Source organism: Sus scrofa, chromosome 12 (assembly GCF_054392235.1).
Source record: "Sus scrofa isolate SSC_HxYL_T2T_F1_AM1 chromosome 12, Sscrofa_HxYL_maternal_Yorkshire_Landrace_v2.0, whole genome shotgun sequence".
Lineage (NCBI taxonomy): Eukaryota > Metazoa > Chordata > Mammalia > Artiodactyla > Suidae > Sus > Sus scrofa.
Genome location: NC_139394.1, coordinates 42,192,341 through 42,205,792, shown reverse-complemented (window position 1 = coordinate 42,205,792; position 13,452 = coordinate 42,192,341). Strand labels below are relative to the sequence as shown.

The following is a 13,452-nucleotide window of genomic DNA, read 5'->3' as shown; positions in this document are numbered from 1 at the left end:
TTATCCTGGATGTCTGTTAAAATTACAGCATCTTAGGGCCCACTGATAAAAATCTTTGAAAACAGAACTAGTAACCAACACTTTTAATACCCTAATTCTAATGCTCAATAAAGGCTGGTAACTACCTATATACAACAGTGGTCTAATAGTTGATTTTTTAATTTTGAGGTATTTGTCTTATAAGGAACAAGGATCTAACAAAATTCAGCTAAGAGGTCAGCAATTTAAAATATTACAAATAACAGAAAATTGAAAGCATAGTATTTCCTCAGGTTTTTACTACACACAATCAACTTACTTCTGTGGTCACCAAGGAAATCAATGGGTGCATTAGAGGAGGAGATAAAATAATTAGTTCTGAGAGCTTAATCCCTTGTAATATTTAAAGTAAGCTGATCTTCTATGTGCCCTAAATTAATGCTAACCAGTTTTCTATAGCTCACATCATTTATTTAACCAAGTTTTAAAGGAAGATCTTAGAACAATTAATTTGCAGCCTTTAGCAGTTCCTTATTTATTTATTTATTTTTGCTTTTTAAGGCTGCACCTGTGGCATATGGAGGATTCCAGGCTAGGGGTCAAATTGGATCTGCAGCCGCTAGCCTATGCCACAGCCACACCAGATCCAAGCCACATCTGTGACCTACACCACAGCTCACGGCAACGCCGGATCCTTAACCCACTGGGCAAGGCCAGGGATCAAACCCATAACCTCATGGTTCCTAGTCGGATTCGTTTCAGCTGAGCTACGATGGGAACTCCAGCAGTAACTTAAATTTACAAATATAATTCATCTAAGCCCTAAAAATATGCTATGTCTTTATATGAACACTCACATATTATGAGGCTGTTAAACTTTATTCAAACATGATGATTTATATTGATCCTTCTGATGGGTTTAGTCCTACAATCTTAAAACAATGTATCCCTCCTACTCACTCTTGGGGAAATAATGTTTGAATCAGTACTTAGAATGCAGACTTTTGGTGGCTGAAATTTTTCAATACAGTTCAGTTTGATAACACGTATATAGTCCATTGCACTAAGAAAAACTCAAAGATGAATAGGACATGAGCCTTGTCCTCAAGGGACTTGTAACTTCTGTCAAGAAACAAAGCCAACTGACTCTAAGGTAAGGCAAAAAGCATTTTAATTGCTTTAAATGAAATACAAAGTGTGCAGGAATGAAAATAGAAAAGTGATTGATTCAAACTACAGAAAAAATGGAGAAGGGATGACAAAAGAGGCAGTATCTGACTTGAGTTTGATGACAAAAGTGTTTCATTTGTCAAGAACTGAAAGATGTAATGCATTCTTAAATGAAGGAATATTAGGAGTGATAGTAGATAGAGCAGCTATGAAAGTTCAGACTATACATGGAATATTGACCAGTGCTCTACAGTTGAAGCTGAGAACATATATGAGGATAAATGGGTATGGAAAATTAAGAATAATAAACTTAAAGAGACTCTAGAATCATACTAAGGAGTTTAAACTTTGTCCTACAGAATATGAAGGATTTCGAAAGGTTTCTAAGCAGGGAAATAAAGAGTGCTTTTTGCTTTTTTAACACAAGCTAAAAAAACAAAAACAAAAAACTTGTCTTTTGCTAACCTGTAGTCAGATAAATAAGGAAAATCATTATAATGATGATAGTACAATAGAAATACAGGAAATACAGCTAAGTTAAGATTAACAGGATCTGGAGTTCCCGTCATGGTGCAGCAGAAACAAATCTGACTAGGAACCATGAGGCTTCAGGTTCGATCCCTAGCCTCGCTCAGCGGGTTGAAGATCTGGAGTTGCTGTGAGCTGTGGTGTAGGTCGCAGACGTGGCTCGGATCTGGTGTTGCTGCGGCTCTGGCATAAGCCAGCAGCAAGTTTTGACTAGACCCCTAGCCTGGGAACCTCCATATGCCGTGGGTGCAGCCCTAAAAGGACAAAAGACAAAAAAAAAAAAAGATTAATAGGATCTAATAGGAAGCTTGATAAATAAAATTCAAAGGTTAATCTCAAATTATATTACTAGATTTACAAATACTATTAACCAAGATGGAAAATACTATTAACCAAGATGGAAAAGACAGGAGGTGTAGAATCTAAAAAGTACAACAAACTAGTGAATATAACAAAAAAGAAAAAGACTGACAGATATAGAGAACAAACTAGTGGGTTACCAGGGGGGAGAGGGACCAGGAGACGGGCAATATAGGGGTAGGGGAGTAAGAGGTAGACACTGGTAGGTATAAAATAAGTTATAAGGATATACTATACAAAACACGGAATATGACCAATATTTTATAATAACTATAAATGGAGTATAACCTTTAAAAATTGTGAATCACTGTAATGTATACCTGTAATTTATATAATACTGTATGGAAAGTATACTTCAATTAAAACAAAGAAGAAAAAGAGAAAGAAAAGACAGTAGGAAGAACATGCTATTTACTTTTTTTTTGGCTCAGGGATCAAACCTGAGCCACAGCAGTGACAATGCTAGATCCTTCACCTGCTGAACCACAAGGGAACTGTGTTGTTTGCTTTTTTTTTTAACGAATAGATGGATTGAGGCAAGCAAAGATAAGTTTGGTTTTAGACATGAGATTAAGATGTTAGAATATATACCCAGAAGGCATTTAAAGTTTGCCCCAAGACCAGAAAACAGTTTGAGAGATTCCTCAAGACCAGAAAATGTCATGTAGGTATCATCTGCAAAGAAATGAGAACAAGTGAAGCAATAGAAAAGGCTGTAAAGAAGCAAAGTATGCCTGTCATTTAAGAATAGAAGAGAGCAAAAGGCTGATCCATGAGAAATAATTTACACTTAAAGAGTAAGCGGGGAGTTCCCATTGTGGCTCATGTACCCATGAGGTTTCGGGTTTGATCCCTGGCCTCACTCAGTGGGTTAAGGATCCGGCACTGCTGTGAGCTGTGGTGCAGGTCACAGAAGTGGCTCAGAACCCACATTGCTGTGACTGTGGCAGAGGCCAGTAGCTGCAGCTCTGACTGAACCCCTAGCCTGGGAACCTCCATATGCTGCGGGAGAAGCCCTAAAAAGACCCCCACCCCCCCAAAAAAGGAAATGGAATTTAGATGAATAAATTATCATTCTTTGAAGTACAACAATGAAGCAAAGCATGCATGTCATTTAAGAACATAACCTATGAGAAGTAAATTACACTTAAAAAGTAAATAGAACTTAGACCAATAAATGATCGTTCTTTGACTAGAATAAAACAACACAACAATGACGACAACAACAACAACAAAGGTAAACATAAAAAGATGCAAAAGCAGTAAGTCAAGTCAAAAGAAATTAGAAACTAGAAAACTACAACGTTTCAAGACCAAAGGAGGGAGTTCCCGTCATGGCGCAGCGGAAACAAATCTGACTAGGAACCTTGAGATTGCAGGTTCGATCCCTGGCCTGGCTCAGTGGGTTAAGGATCTGGCATGGCTGTGGCTGTGGTGCAGGCCAGCAGCTGTAGCTCTGATTAAACCTCTAGCCTGGGAACCTTCATGTGCCAAGGGTGTGGCCCTTAAAAAAGCAAAAAAAATCCCAAGGGGGAAGAGAATTTCAAGAAAACAGAATGGCCAATAAGGCTATAGAAATTAGAAGGTCATTATTTCAGGTAAAACAATGCATCTGTATTAATACTTTAACTATTTCAAGATAAAACACTTCTTAACAAGGCAAAGGCACTGTTCTTTTAGATACCATTAATAATCCAAAAATCTTCCCAACTGATAATAAATTAAATAGAAAAGATCATTTTCAAATAAAAATGGAGGCATATAAATGGGGTAACATTTTTAACATTTTGGAAAACATTTTTACTGATTAAATAAGTCTGTAATTGTTAACATGGTGCTTCCAAAAACAAACAATAAGCAGCATTTGCATTTGAAAAGTTATGTCAGAACTGATTTAACTTTAAGCAACTGACAAACTCTCTCTTCCACCAACTATTAATCCCACTCCTCTGAGCCCTCTTTTCTACCAGGCCTCGAACTTGGCCCCCACTTCCTGTCTTTAACATGTTTTACTGACTCCTACCAAAGAATTCTGCTACATTCCCCTACCCCTGATATCTGATCCAGTTCCTATATTCCATATTTAATGAATAAGACCAATCTCCCTCCTCTATTGCAATATGCTACTGCAAAAGACTTGAATAAAGTCTTGTTTACCATTTTTACAAACGTCAGCATAATTTTTTCCTTAACATAGGTCATTCAAAGAAAGCAGTAACAGCCTTAGCCAGTATTAACAGAAAATAATTTACTGTAAATCGAAGACAAAAGCAAGCATTCAATACACTATTCATATGACTGACAACTCTACTAACATAAGCTAGAGTTTAAAGTAAGTGTAAAAAGATTCTCTAATTTTTTATATAAAACAATTTTACTAAAAAGGCTTTCTTATCAAAAATACAGACAGACGGAGTTCCCTTTGTGGTTCAGCGGTTAAACAAACACAACTAAGATCCATGAGGATTCAGGTTTGATCCCTGGCCTTGCTCAGAGGGTTAAGGATCCGGCATTGCTGTGAGCTGTGGCTGTGGTGTAGGCCAGCAACTGTAGCTCTGATTTGACCCCAGTCTGGGAACTTTCAGGTGCAGCCCTAAGAAGTGAGAAGACAGAGGTACCGAAAAGTAGAAGCATCAAGTGCATTGCCTATTCTTGCTAGAATTTATCTTTCAAAATGCTAACAATGGAATGAAAACGAGAGGGAAAGTGACCACTGTGTAACCAGCAGCCAACTCATAAATTCTATTAAGCAACTGATACAAATACTACTTGATACCTGACGTCCTCTACTCAGTCAGCAAATACTTATTTAAGACTTGACACTGGAGTTCCCGTCGTGGCGCAGTGGTTAACGAATCCAACTAGGAACCATGAAGTTGCGGGTTCGGTCCCCGCCCTTGCTCAGTGGGTTAACGATCCGGCGTTGCCGTGAGCTGTGGTGTAGGTTGTAGACGCAGCTCGGATCCCACGTTGCTGTGGCTCTGGCGTAGGCTGGTGGCTACAGATCCAATGAGACCCCTAGCCTGGGAACCTCCATATGCTGCGGGAACGGCCCAAAGAAATAGCAAAAAAAAAAAAAACTTGACCCTGAGGGTGGATAAAAGAATAATACAGACTCTCTATGATTTATGATAGATAACATGTACAAATAAATAGAATGTGATTAAATAATTATAAGGATGAAAGTGATAAGTTCATTCAGGAAGGGTACAAAAGGTGCTATGAGTTCAGAAGGAGTGATGATTTCTCACAAGAAGGCAAGAAAAGGTTTCATGAAAACCAAGGGCCATGTGATTTAAGTTTTCAAAGATGACTAGGGTTTATAAGGAGAATAAAAGGGGAAGACATTCATTCCAGTGTTAAGAAGAGAAGCAAAACCCCAGTGTAGGTACATTTTTGTAACCACGAAAACGAAGAAGAGTAGAAGTTAACACTTAGGCCTGTGTTTGATGGACTGAATAGTGTCCCTCAAAAATTCATTATCACCTGGCATCACAGAAGGGCACTTTATTTGGAAACAGAATCTGTAGATATAATGAATTAAGGCTCTTGAGTTAAAATCATGCTGGATTTAGGCTGGGACCTAAATTCAATGACTGGTATCCTTTTAAGAAGAGGAAAGGACATAGACACATGCAGAGAAAAGGCCTTGTGAAGATGGAGGCAGAGGTTGGAGTGATACTGACACAAGCCAAGCAAAGCCTGGGATCATCAGAAGCTGGGAGAGGCAAGGAAGAATTCTTCCTTAGGGCCTTTAGAGGGAGCATGGCTCTGTTAACCCTTTGATTTCAGCTTCCAGAACTAGTGAGAGAATATATTTCTATTTTTTCCGTTTGTGGATTGTGGTAATTTGTTACAGAAGCCCTAGGAAACTAACACAACGTGGTTAAGGACAATTGGTAAAGGGTTGACTCTCTTTTTTTTTGTCTTTTCTAGGGCCGCACCCGAGGCATATTAAGGTTCCCAGGCTAGGGGTCTAATCGGAGCTGTAGCCGCCGGCCTACGCCACAGCCACAGCAACATGGGATCCGAGCCACATCTGCGACCTACAACACAGCTCACGGCAACGCCAGATCCTCAACCGACTGAGAAAGACCAGGGATTGAACCTGCAACCTCATGGTTCCTAGTCAGATTCGTTAACCACTGAGCCACGATGGGAACTCCACTAAAGGGTTATTTGAAATAATAACATATTGGTCTTTTCCTCCTGTTTCTACTAATATATGCCCTTTGACCAAATTTTTGTAATTTCCTGAATAACAGGAATTTCTGACACAGAGCTCCAAAATCCCTCAGAATTTTCTGGGTGATAGAGTCTTTTACTCTAATGCTTGAGGTAACTCTTGGTAGGCACCTGGAAAGGGCCTGGTCACTAGAAAGGCCAAGCCATTAATTAGAAACTTGGAACTTTCAGCCCCATCTCCCATTCTCTGGAGTGGGGAGAAGAACTCGAAATTCAGTTTATAACTGACTATGCTTATATAACAAAGCCTCCACAGAAATCCCCAAAGCACAGGGTCTGAATAGCTTCAGACTGGTAAACACACCCACATGTGAAGGATTGGGGGTATCACAGCTTCAATGAGGACAGAAGCTCCTGTACCTGGGACCCTTCCAGACCCCTCCTTATATATCTCTTTGTCTGACTATTCACCTGTATTCTTTAACCTATCCTTTACTGTATATTTATTAAATGTAACTGTTTCTCAAAGTTATGTGAAAAGTTCTGGCAAACCGCCAAACCCAAGGAGGGGGTCATGGGAATTCTAATTTATAGGCAGTTGATCAGAAGCATAGTGACTTGTGATTGGCATTTGAAGTGGGGGACAGAAGGACAGTCTTTAGGGACTAAGCACTAAACCTGTGGGGTCTATGCGAACACCGGTAGTTAATGTCAGAATTGAACTGAATCACAGCACTTTCAGGTGGAGAACTGCTTGGTGGGGGGGGACTCATATATTTGGAGTACGAAAGTATTCAGTGAGTAGACATTCCTTTTTGGCTATGTATGAGAGCCTCTGGCATTCCATCTTATTACAATTTGGAAGAAAAAAAAATACTTACAATAAATTTCTCCTTTACAGGCATATTCTCATCTTCCCAGGCAATTGTATTAAAAGTAGACAAAGACCTCTGTTCGGTCCTGAATGAGTTTTTCCTCCAATTGCAGGGCTTGTCCCTATATTTGTGAATTAAAGTATACAGACATACCACCCCCCCCCCCCCGGATTTTCTCTAACTGCTAGCACATTACACCATATTTAACATTTCACTCTTGAAGCTGTCTGTCCATTTATTTTTATTTCAAAAATTTGAACATATGGCCAGCATATGCTTGAGCGCATTGTTTGATGGTGGAATTTACATGTTAATAAGGTAGTAAACTCATTTTTTTTAAGTGAACAAGACACAATGAAATGCCATTACTTACAATGTGTGACTCCAGCCAGAGTTTGGTAGAAAGTGGGAGTATCACTATCATCAGTGAGGGTCACATATACACCTCCAGACAGTAGCCAACGAGAGAAGGTAAAAGCGTCTTTGTTTAGAAGAAGCCAATTTCTAAACTTTTCATAGTTTACCTTTTCACCCTAAAATTAAAGCAAGAAAACATAGGTTTAGTCAAATTTTAAGGTATCTTACTTGGAACTTAATCCAACTTGATTTGCATTTAATTGACATTTACCTTTCTATTATCTATAAAGGAAGAATTATCTAAATATCATTATAAGCTATATAATTGGAAATCTGTTTTCAAATATAACTGTATTTCAGAACTTGCATTTGCATAAAAACCATACGACAACTGCAAATTAGTTCATCAATTCATTAAAGCATTGCATTGCTACTAATAAGGCACATTTTCTTTGCTAAAGTATTATTCTGAAATCGGTAAACTGCATTTTTTTCAATATTTAAAACCAATTTTTCACTTGCTTTTTTTTTTTTCGCTCCCTCGGCATATGGAGGTTCCCAGGCTAGGGGTCTAATCGGAGCTGTGGCCACCAGCCTACGCCAGAGCCACAGCAACGCGAGATCCGAGCTGCATCTATCTGCAACCTACACTACAGCTCACGGCAACGCCGGATCGTTAACCCACTGAGCAAGGGCAGGGATCGGACCCACAACTCATGGTTCCTAGTCGGATACGTTAACCACTGCGCCACGACGGGAACTCCCCAATTTTTCACTTGCTTTATCCCTCTTCTTCAGCACCTCAATTGGTCAGAATTAGCATATTTTAATTAAATACGTATGGAATTACAGTGCTCTTTTAACTTTCATTAGTGAATTAAAAACTACCTAGGACTCCTCCTACAAAAGGCATCACTGAAAACATATACTCACAAGTTCAACTAGAATAAAAAAAGGAGATTTCTATTTCTCTGCTTTCTTTCCAAATATTTGGCTTGCTAAATCTCTGGAGAAAAAAAAATGTCCATGCTGAGAAAGAACATCATATGACTGTGCAAGTCAACCTCTTTGGAAGACAAGAAGATTTAGGTAGAGTGAAGGCCAGATATTTCTTTGAGAAAAAGGGAGTAGCAACCCACACAGAAAGACAATGAAGAATGATATTTAGGAGTCTAGCAGCTCTAATCCTGATGGAGATATTAAGGAATACAAATAATTTATAACCTAGGAGAGTTATGATAGAAATAATTTCTATACTGTTTAAGAGCATCCTATTAAGTACAGCAATATGCTTAGCCTCATAGTTTCATGAACATTTAACAGTACAATACAAAGAATCAAGACAACGATGAAAGTCTCATTTTTCTAAATAGAACATGGCATTCAGACTTGCTGCAGGGACACGAGAGGACATTGCCCACACCCTTAGAGATTAGGAATCCTACCATATTTTTTTCTCTACCGCATGTTTAGGCTAGAAAGAGGGTATGCAGTATAAATTCCACAAGCTGATGCACATTTTTACACATGTTAACATCTCTGACATTGGGATAAGTTTATGGGGGTTTTGTTGGTCACGCCTGTGGCATGTGGAAGTTCCTGAGCCAAGGATAGAATCCATAGCCACAGCAGCAACCCAAGCCACCACGGTCACAATGCCAGATCCTTAACCCATTGCGCCACAAGAGAACTCCTGACGTTGAGATAAGTCTTAAAGTCAATGATACCCTTCAATGACTGACAGGTTTTTTGTTCTATAGAATACATAAATGTGCATCTTATTACTCGATGGCATCTTCATTCAGTGAAGATGGTAATTTCAGTGGTTTCAGTGAAGCTAATACATCATAAGATGCACCTTCACGTACCACTAAGAAAGAAAGAAGCAGCCATTTAAAATAGGCCTTTCTACCGCCTGCACATATAGTTAGTATGTAGTGGGTATTTACAATGCCCTAAGCACCATCCTATGCATTTTTATATTCATATAATCCTCAATAACCCTCTATAGGAGGTACTATTATTCCCATTTTACACATGAGAAAACTGAAACACCAATAAGCTATCTGTTCAAGGATATACAGTGGCAGATAGGATTGATCCTGGGTATTGCAGGCTCCAAAGTGTCTGTACCTACTCTACACACAGCCTCTGAAATATAAACCTATACACAGCCTCTGAAATATAAAGCAACCTCTGAAACCCACTTGCTCATTGGAATTGTCATAATAGCAGTCTAGGAAAAAAAAAAAAAAAAACTTTCCAGTACCATAAAAGGCAGTTAAAATAACAGGCTTCTGAAATTGATATATCTTTGCAGAAAAATATGAAATAGGGATTTCCACTTTAAGAATCAACAACCAGGGAGTTCCCGTCGTGGCGCAGTGGTTAACGAATCAGACTGGGAACCATGAGGTTGAGGGTTCAGTCCCTGCCCTTGCTCAGTGGGTTAATGATCCAGCGTTGCCGTGAGCTGTGGTGTAGGTTGCAGACGCGGCTCAGATCCCGTGTTGCTGTGGCTCTGGCGTAGGCTGGCAGCTACAGCTCCGATTAGACCCTTAGCCTGGGAACCTCCATATGCCGTGGGAGCAGCTCAAGAAATGGCAAAAAAGACAAAAAAAAAAAAAAAGAATCAACAACCAAAAAAAAATTCATTAAGAAAAAAAAATACAGGAGTTCCCATTGTGGCTCAGAGGGTTAAGAACCCTACACAGTGTCTGTAAGGACGTGGGTCACACAAAGAGTTAAGGATCTGGCACTGCTGCAACCTGGGGCATAGGTCACAGATGGAGCTTGGATCTGGCATTGCTATGGCTGTGGTGCAGGCCAGCGGCTGCGGCTCCAAGCACAGGAACTTCCATATGCCACAGGTGCGGCCATAAAAAGAACACACACACAAAAAGAAAATTATCTCACTTGGGGTGAAAGCTAAAGAACTCATTTTGTCCTACACGGCCATATATAATCTAGCCATTCCATCTCGCCCCCTCCCCCAACATCTGTAACTTCATTTCCTATTATTCCCTTGCTCATTCCATTCCAGCTAAAATGACTTCTTCTTGAACTTGTACTTGAACAAGTCAAGGACACTTCCCCTCAGGGTCTTTGCTATATGCTCTTCATGCAAAATGCTTCCTCTAGATATCTGTGTGGTTTTCTCTCTCACTTCCTTTATATTCTTTAAATGTCACTTTCTCTGATAGGTTTTTTCTAATTATCCTATACAAAATACCAACCCTTGGCCACCTCCTCCCTGTCACCACCTACCCCCTTTAGTCTACTTTATTTTTCCCTATAGCACTAATTATTATCTAATAAATGTTCCTGCTATTGTGCCTAAATTTTAATAGAACTAGGTAGCTAACCTTAATTCCCATCTATAAAATGGGAATGTCTGCATAAAACTTATTAAAGTAAAAAAAAATACATATTCTCCCCCCAAATGAACAAAGAATATTAATGTACTTCACTGAGAAAAATCCAATTAATCAAGCCTGCAAAGATTAGATTACCTTTTTTTTCTGGCCAGCAAATGTTATTAGAGAAACAAAACAAAACAAAACCATAATCTAGTTTGTCTTGAGGTACTGAAATACCATCACGATAACTCCAGTCAATAAGTTAGAACCAAAAATGCAAGAGGCCAATCCTTCTGCACCAAAGACATAGAAATGCTGAGTAAAATGTGATACTGTAACTACTACCAAAAACTGCTTAGCAAAGCTCAAATGCAAGAAAGGAAATCTCTGGGGGCTACCAACACGAGGAAACTTAAAGCCAGAGCGATGAAAAGCTAAATCTAGAGAGTCCAAAGAGATGTCAAAACCAGATAAATGCATATGGCTGATGTATTAAAAATCAATGCTTAGTTAGGAACTAAACTAAATTGTTAGGAAAACTAAATTGAATAAAAAGCCCTTTGAATACAACCAAGAGCTGTGGAAGACTCTCTATCTGTGACATGGAAGTGGGTCAAATAGCTACCCATAAGAAATCACACAGCACTAAATGCCGTCTCTCAGGACTTTTCCCACATTAACAGAAACTCTGAAAAGAAATAAAAGGATTTTCTCTGTTAAAGATATACATTTTCTACCGTTAAAAGTTTTTTACAATGAAAAAAACATACTATTTATGAAGAGAGAAAAATGATAAAATTTTAAAACCCAAATATTTCACTATGCAAATCAACGAAGTAAAATAAATGGTAAAACAGGCACTGATGGATCTAGAGGTCACCCCTATGGCTCAAGGCCAGTAAGTGATATATCTACATGCTCATGATGAAAGCAATGGCACTACAATTTAATGCTCAAGTTCCTATAGGATCACCTATGTGTGGGTCTGTGTGCACTGGGGTAAGAGTGTGAGAGTATGTTTCATTATCATTATACCAAATGCTATTTGCCTTTACAATAGAATTGGGCATTTTTACATTCACAAACATAGCAGTAATAAGTGTCACGGACCTTTGAGCATAGCACACAAATCATTAAAACGTCAACCATTAAGCACAAAACGGTCAAGAATATACTGCACATAAACATCTATTCATCATAACTAAACTCATTATACAACTAAGAGTTAATACTTGGTCAACAGCTAGGGGTGAAACGTAAATCTTTAAAATACCTCTGAGAAACACTTCCTGAGTGAATCTGGGACTTTACCATCCACCACATGGAGCATTCTTTCCATTTCTTCCCGTATAACATAGCTCCCGGACTCGCTTGCAAAAAGACTAAAAATGTCTAGGAGAAAGAAAGAATAAATTAATCTTACCATAGAATAAATGTACCCTGGAAGAAATAGAGAAAGGTAACAATTATTGACTGATTACTAGTACAGAACACTCTGTAAACATTTAATTTACTTCTTTCTTTAAAAAAAGCAGTGCTAGGAGTTCCTGTCATGGCTCAGTGCTTAATGAACCTGACTAGTATCCATGAAGACATGGGTTTGATCTCCGGCCTCACTCAGTGGGTTAAGGATCCGGCACTGGCCCTGAGCTGTGGTGTAGGTCGCAGATGCGGCATGGATCCTGTGTTGTTGTGGCTGTGGTGTAGGCCAGCAGCTGTAGCCTGGATTTGATCCCTAGCCTGGGAACTTCAATATGCCAAGGTTTCAAGCCCTAAATAGCACACCCCCCCCCCCCGCAAGAAAAGCAGTGCTAATTAAAACAGCAATGCAGGAATTCCCGTTGTGACTCAGTGGTAATGAACCTGACTAGTATACATGAGGACACGGGTTAGATCCCTGGCCTCGCTCAGTGGGTTAAGGATCCAGCGTTGCCATGAGATGTGGTGTACGTCACATACTCAGCTTGGATCTGGTGTGGCTGTGGCATAGGCTGATGGCTGTAGCTCTGATTGGACCCCTAGCCTGGGAATCTCCATATGCCATGAGCGCAGCCCTAAAAAGCAAAACAGTAATTTATTTTTGTTGCTATTGCTTCTTAGGGTCACATGTGCAGCATGTGGAAGTTCCCTGGCTAGGGGTCGAATCAGAGCTGCAGCTGCTGACCTAAGCCACAGCCACAGGAATGCTGGATCTGAACAGCATCTGTGACCTACACCACAGCTTATGGCAACACTGGATCCCCATCCCACTGAGTGAGGCCAGAGATTGAACTTGCATCCCCATGGACACCAGTCAGGTTCATTTCCATTGAGTCACAATGGGAACTCCCTATTCCATTTACTTTAAAAGTTTTAAATATGTAAAACTTTTGAAAGTATGTTTGAAGATATATAAAAATGTCACAAATGTATAAAGACCTAATGAGGAATTAAAGATCACCAAATTCATGAGAGTGGTTACCTCTGTGAAGGGAATAATGGGGATGAGAATATGGAGGGATATTGAGTGACAGATTCATCTGGGCTGTATATAATATTTTCTTTCTTTCTTTCTTTTTTGTCTTTTCTAGGGCTGCACCCATGGCATATGGAGGTTCCCAGGCTAGGGGTCCAATCGGAGCTGCAGCTGCCAGCCTACA

The 13,452-nt window shown here is 39.5% G+C and overlaps 1 protein-coding gene across 6 annotated transcripts in view; it reads right to left on the bottom strand.

Annotated features, from left to right (window-relative positions):
* Positions 1-13,452, bottom strand: part of USP32 (ubiquitin specific peptidase 32) — a 250,342-nt gene that overhangs the window by 103,551 nt on the left and 133,339 nt on the right. For all 6 annotated transcript variants that reach the window (XM_084985059.1, XM_084985061.1, XM_084985058.1 and 3 more), the window contains 2 exons: positions 12,087-12,205; positions 7,471-7,630 (listed from right to left, as the gene is read on the bottom strand). In XM_084985059.1, the coding sequence (XP_084841185.1) occupies positions 7,471-7,630; positions 12,087-12,205 (279 nt within the window). The remainder of the gene's footprint in view (positions 1-7,470; positions 7,631-12,086; positions 12,206-13,452) is intronic.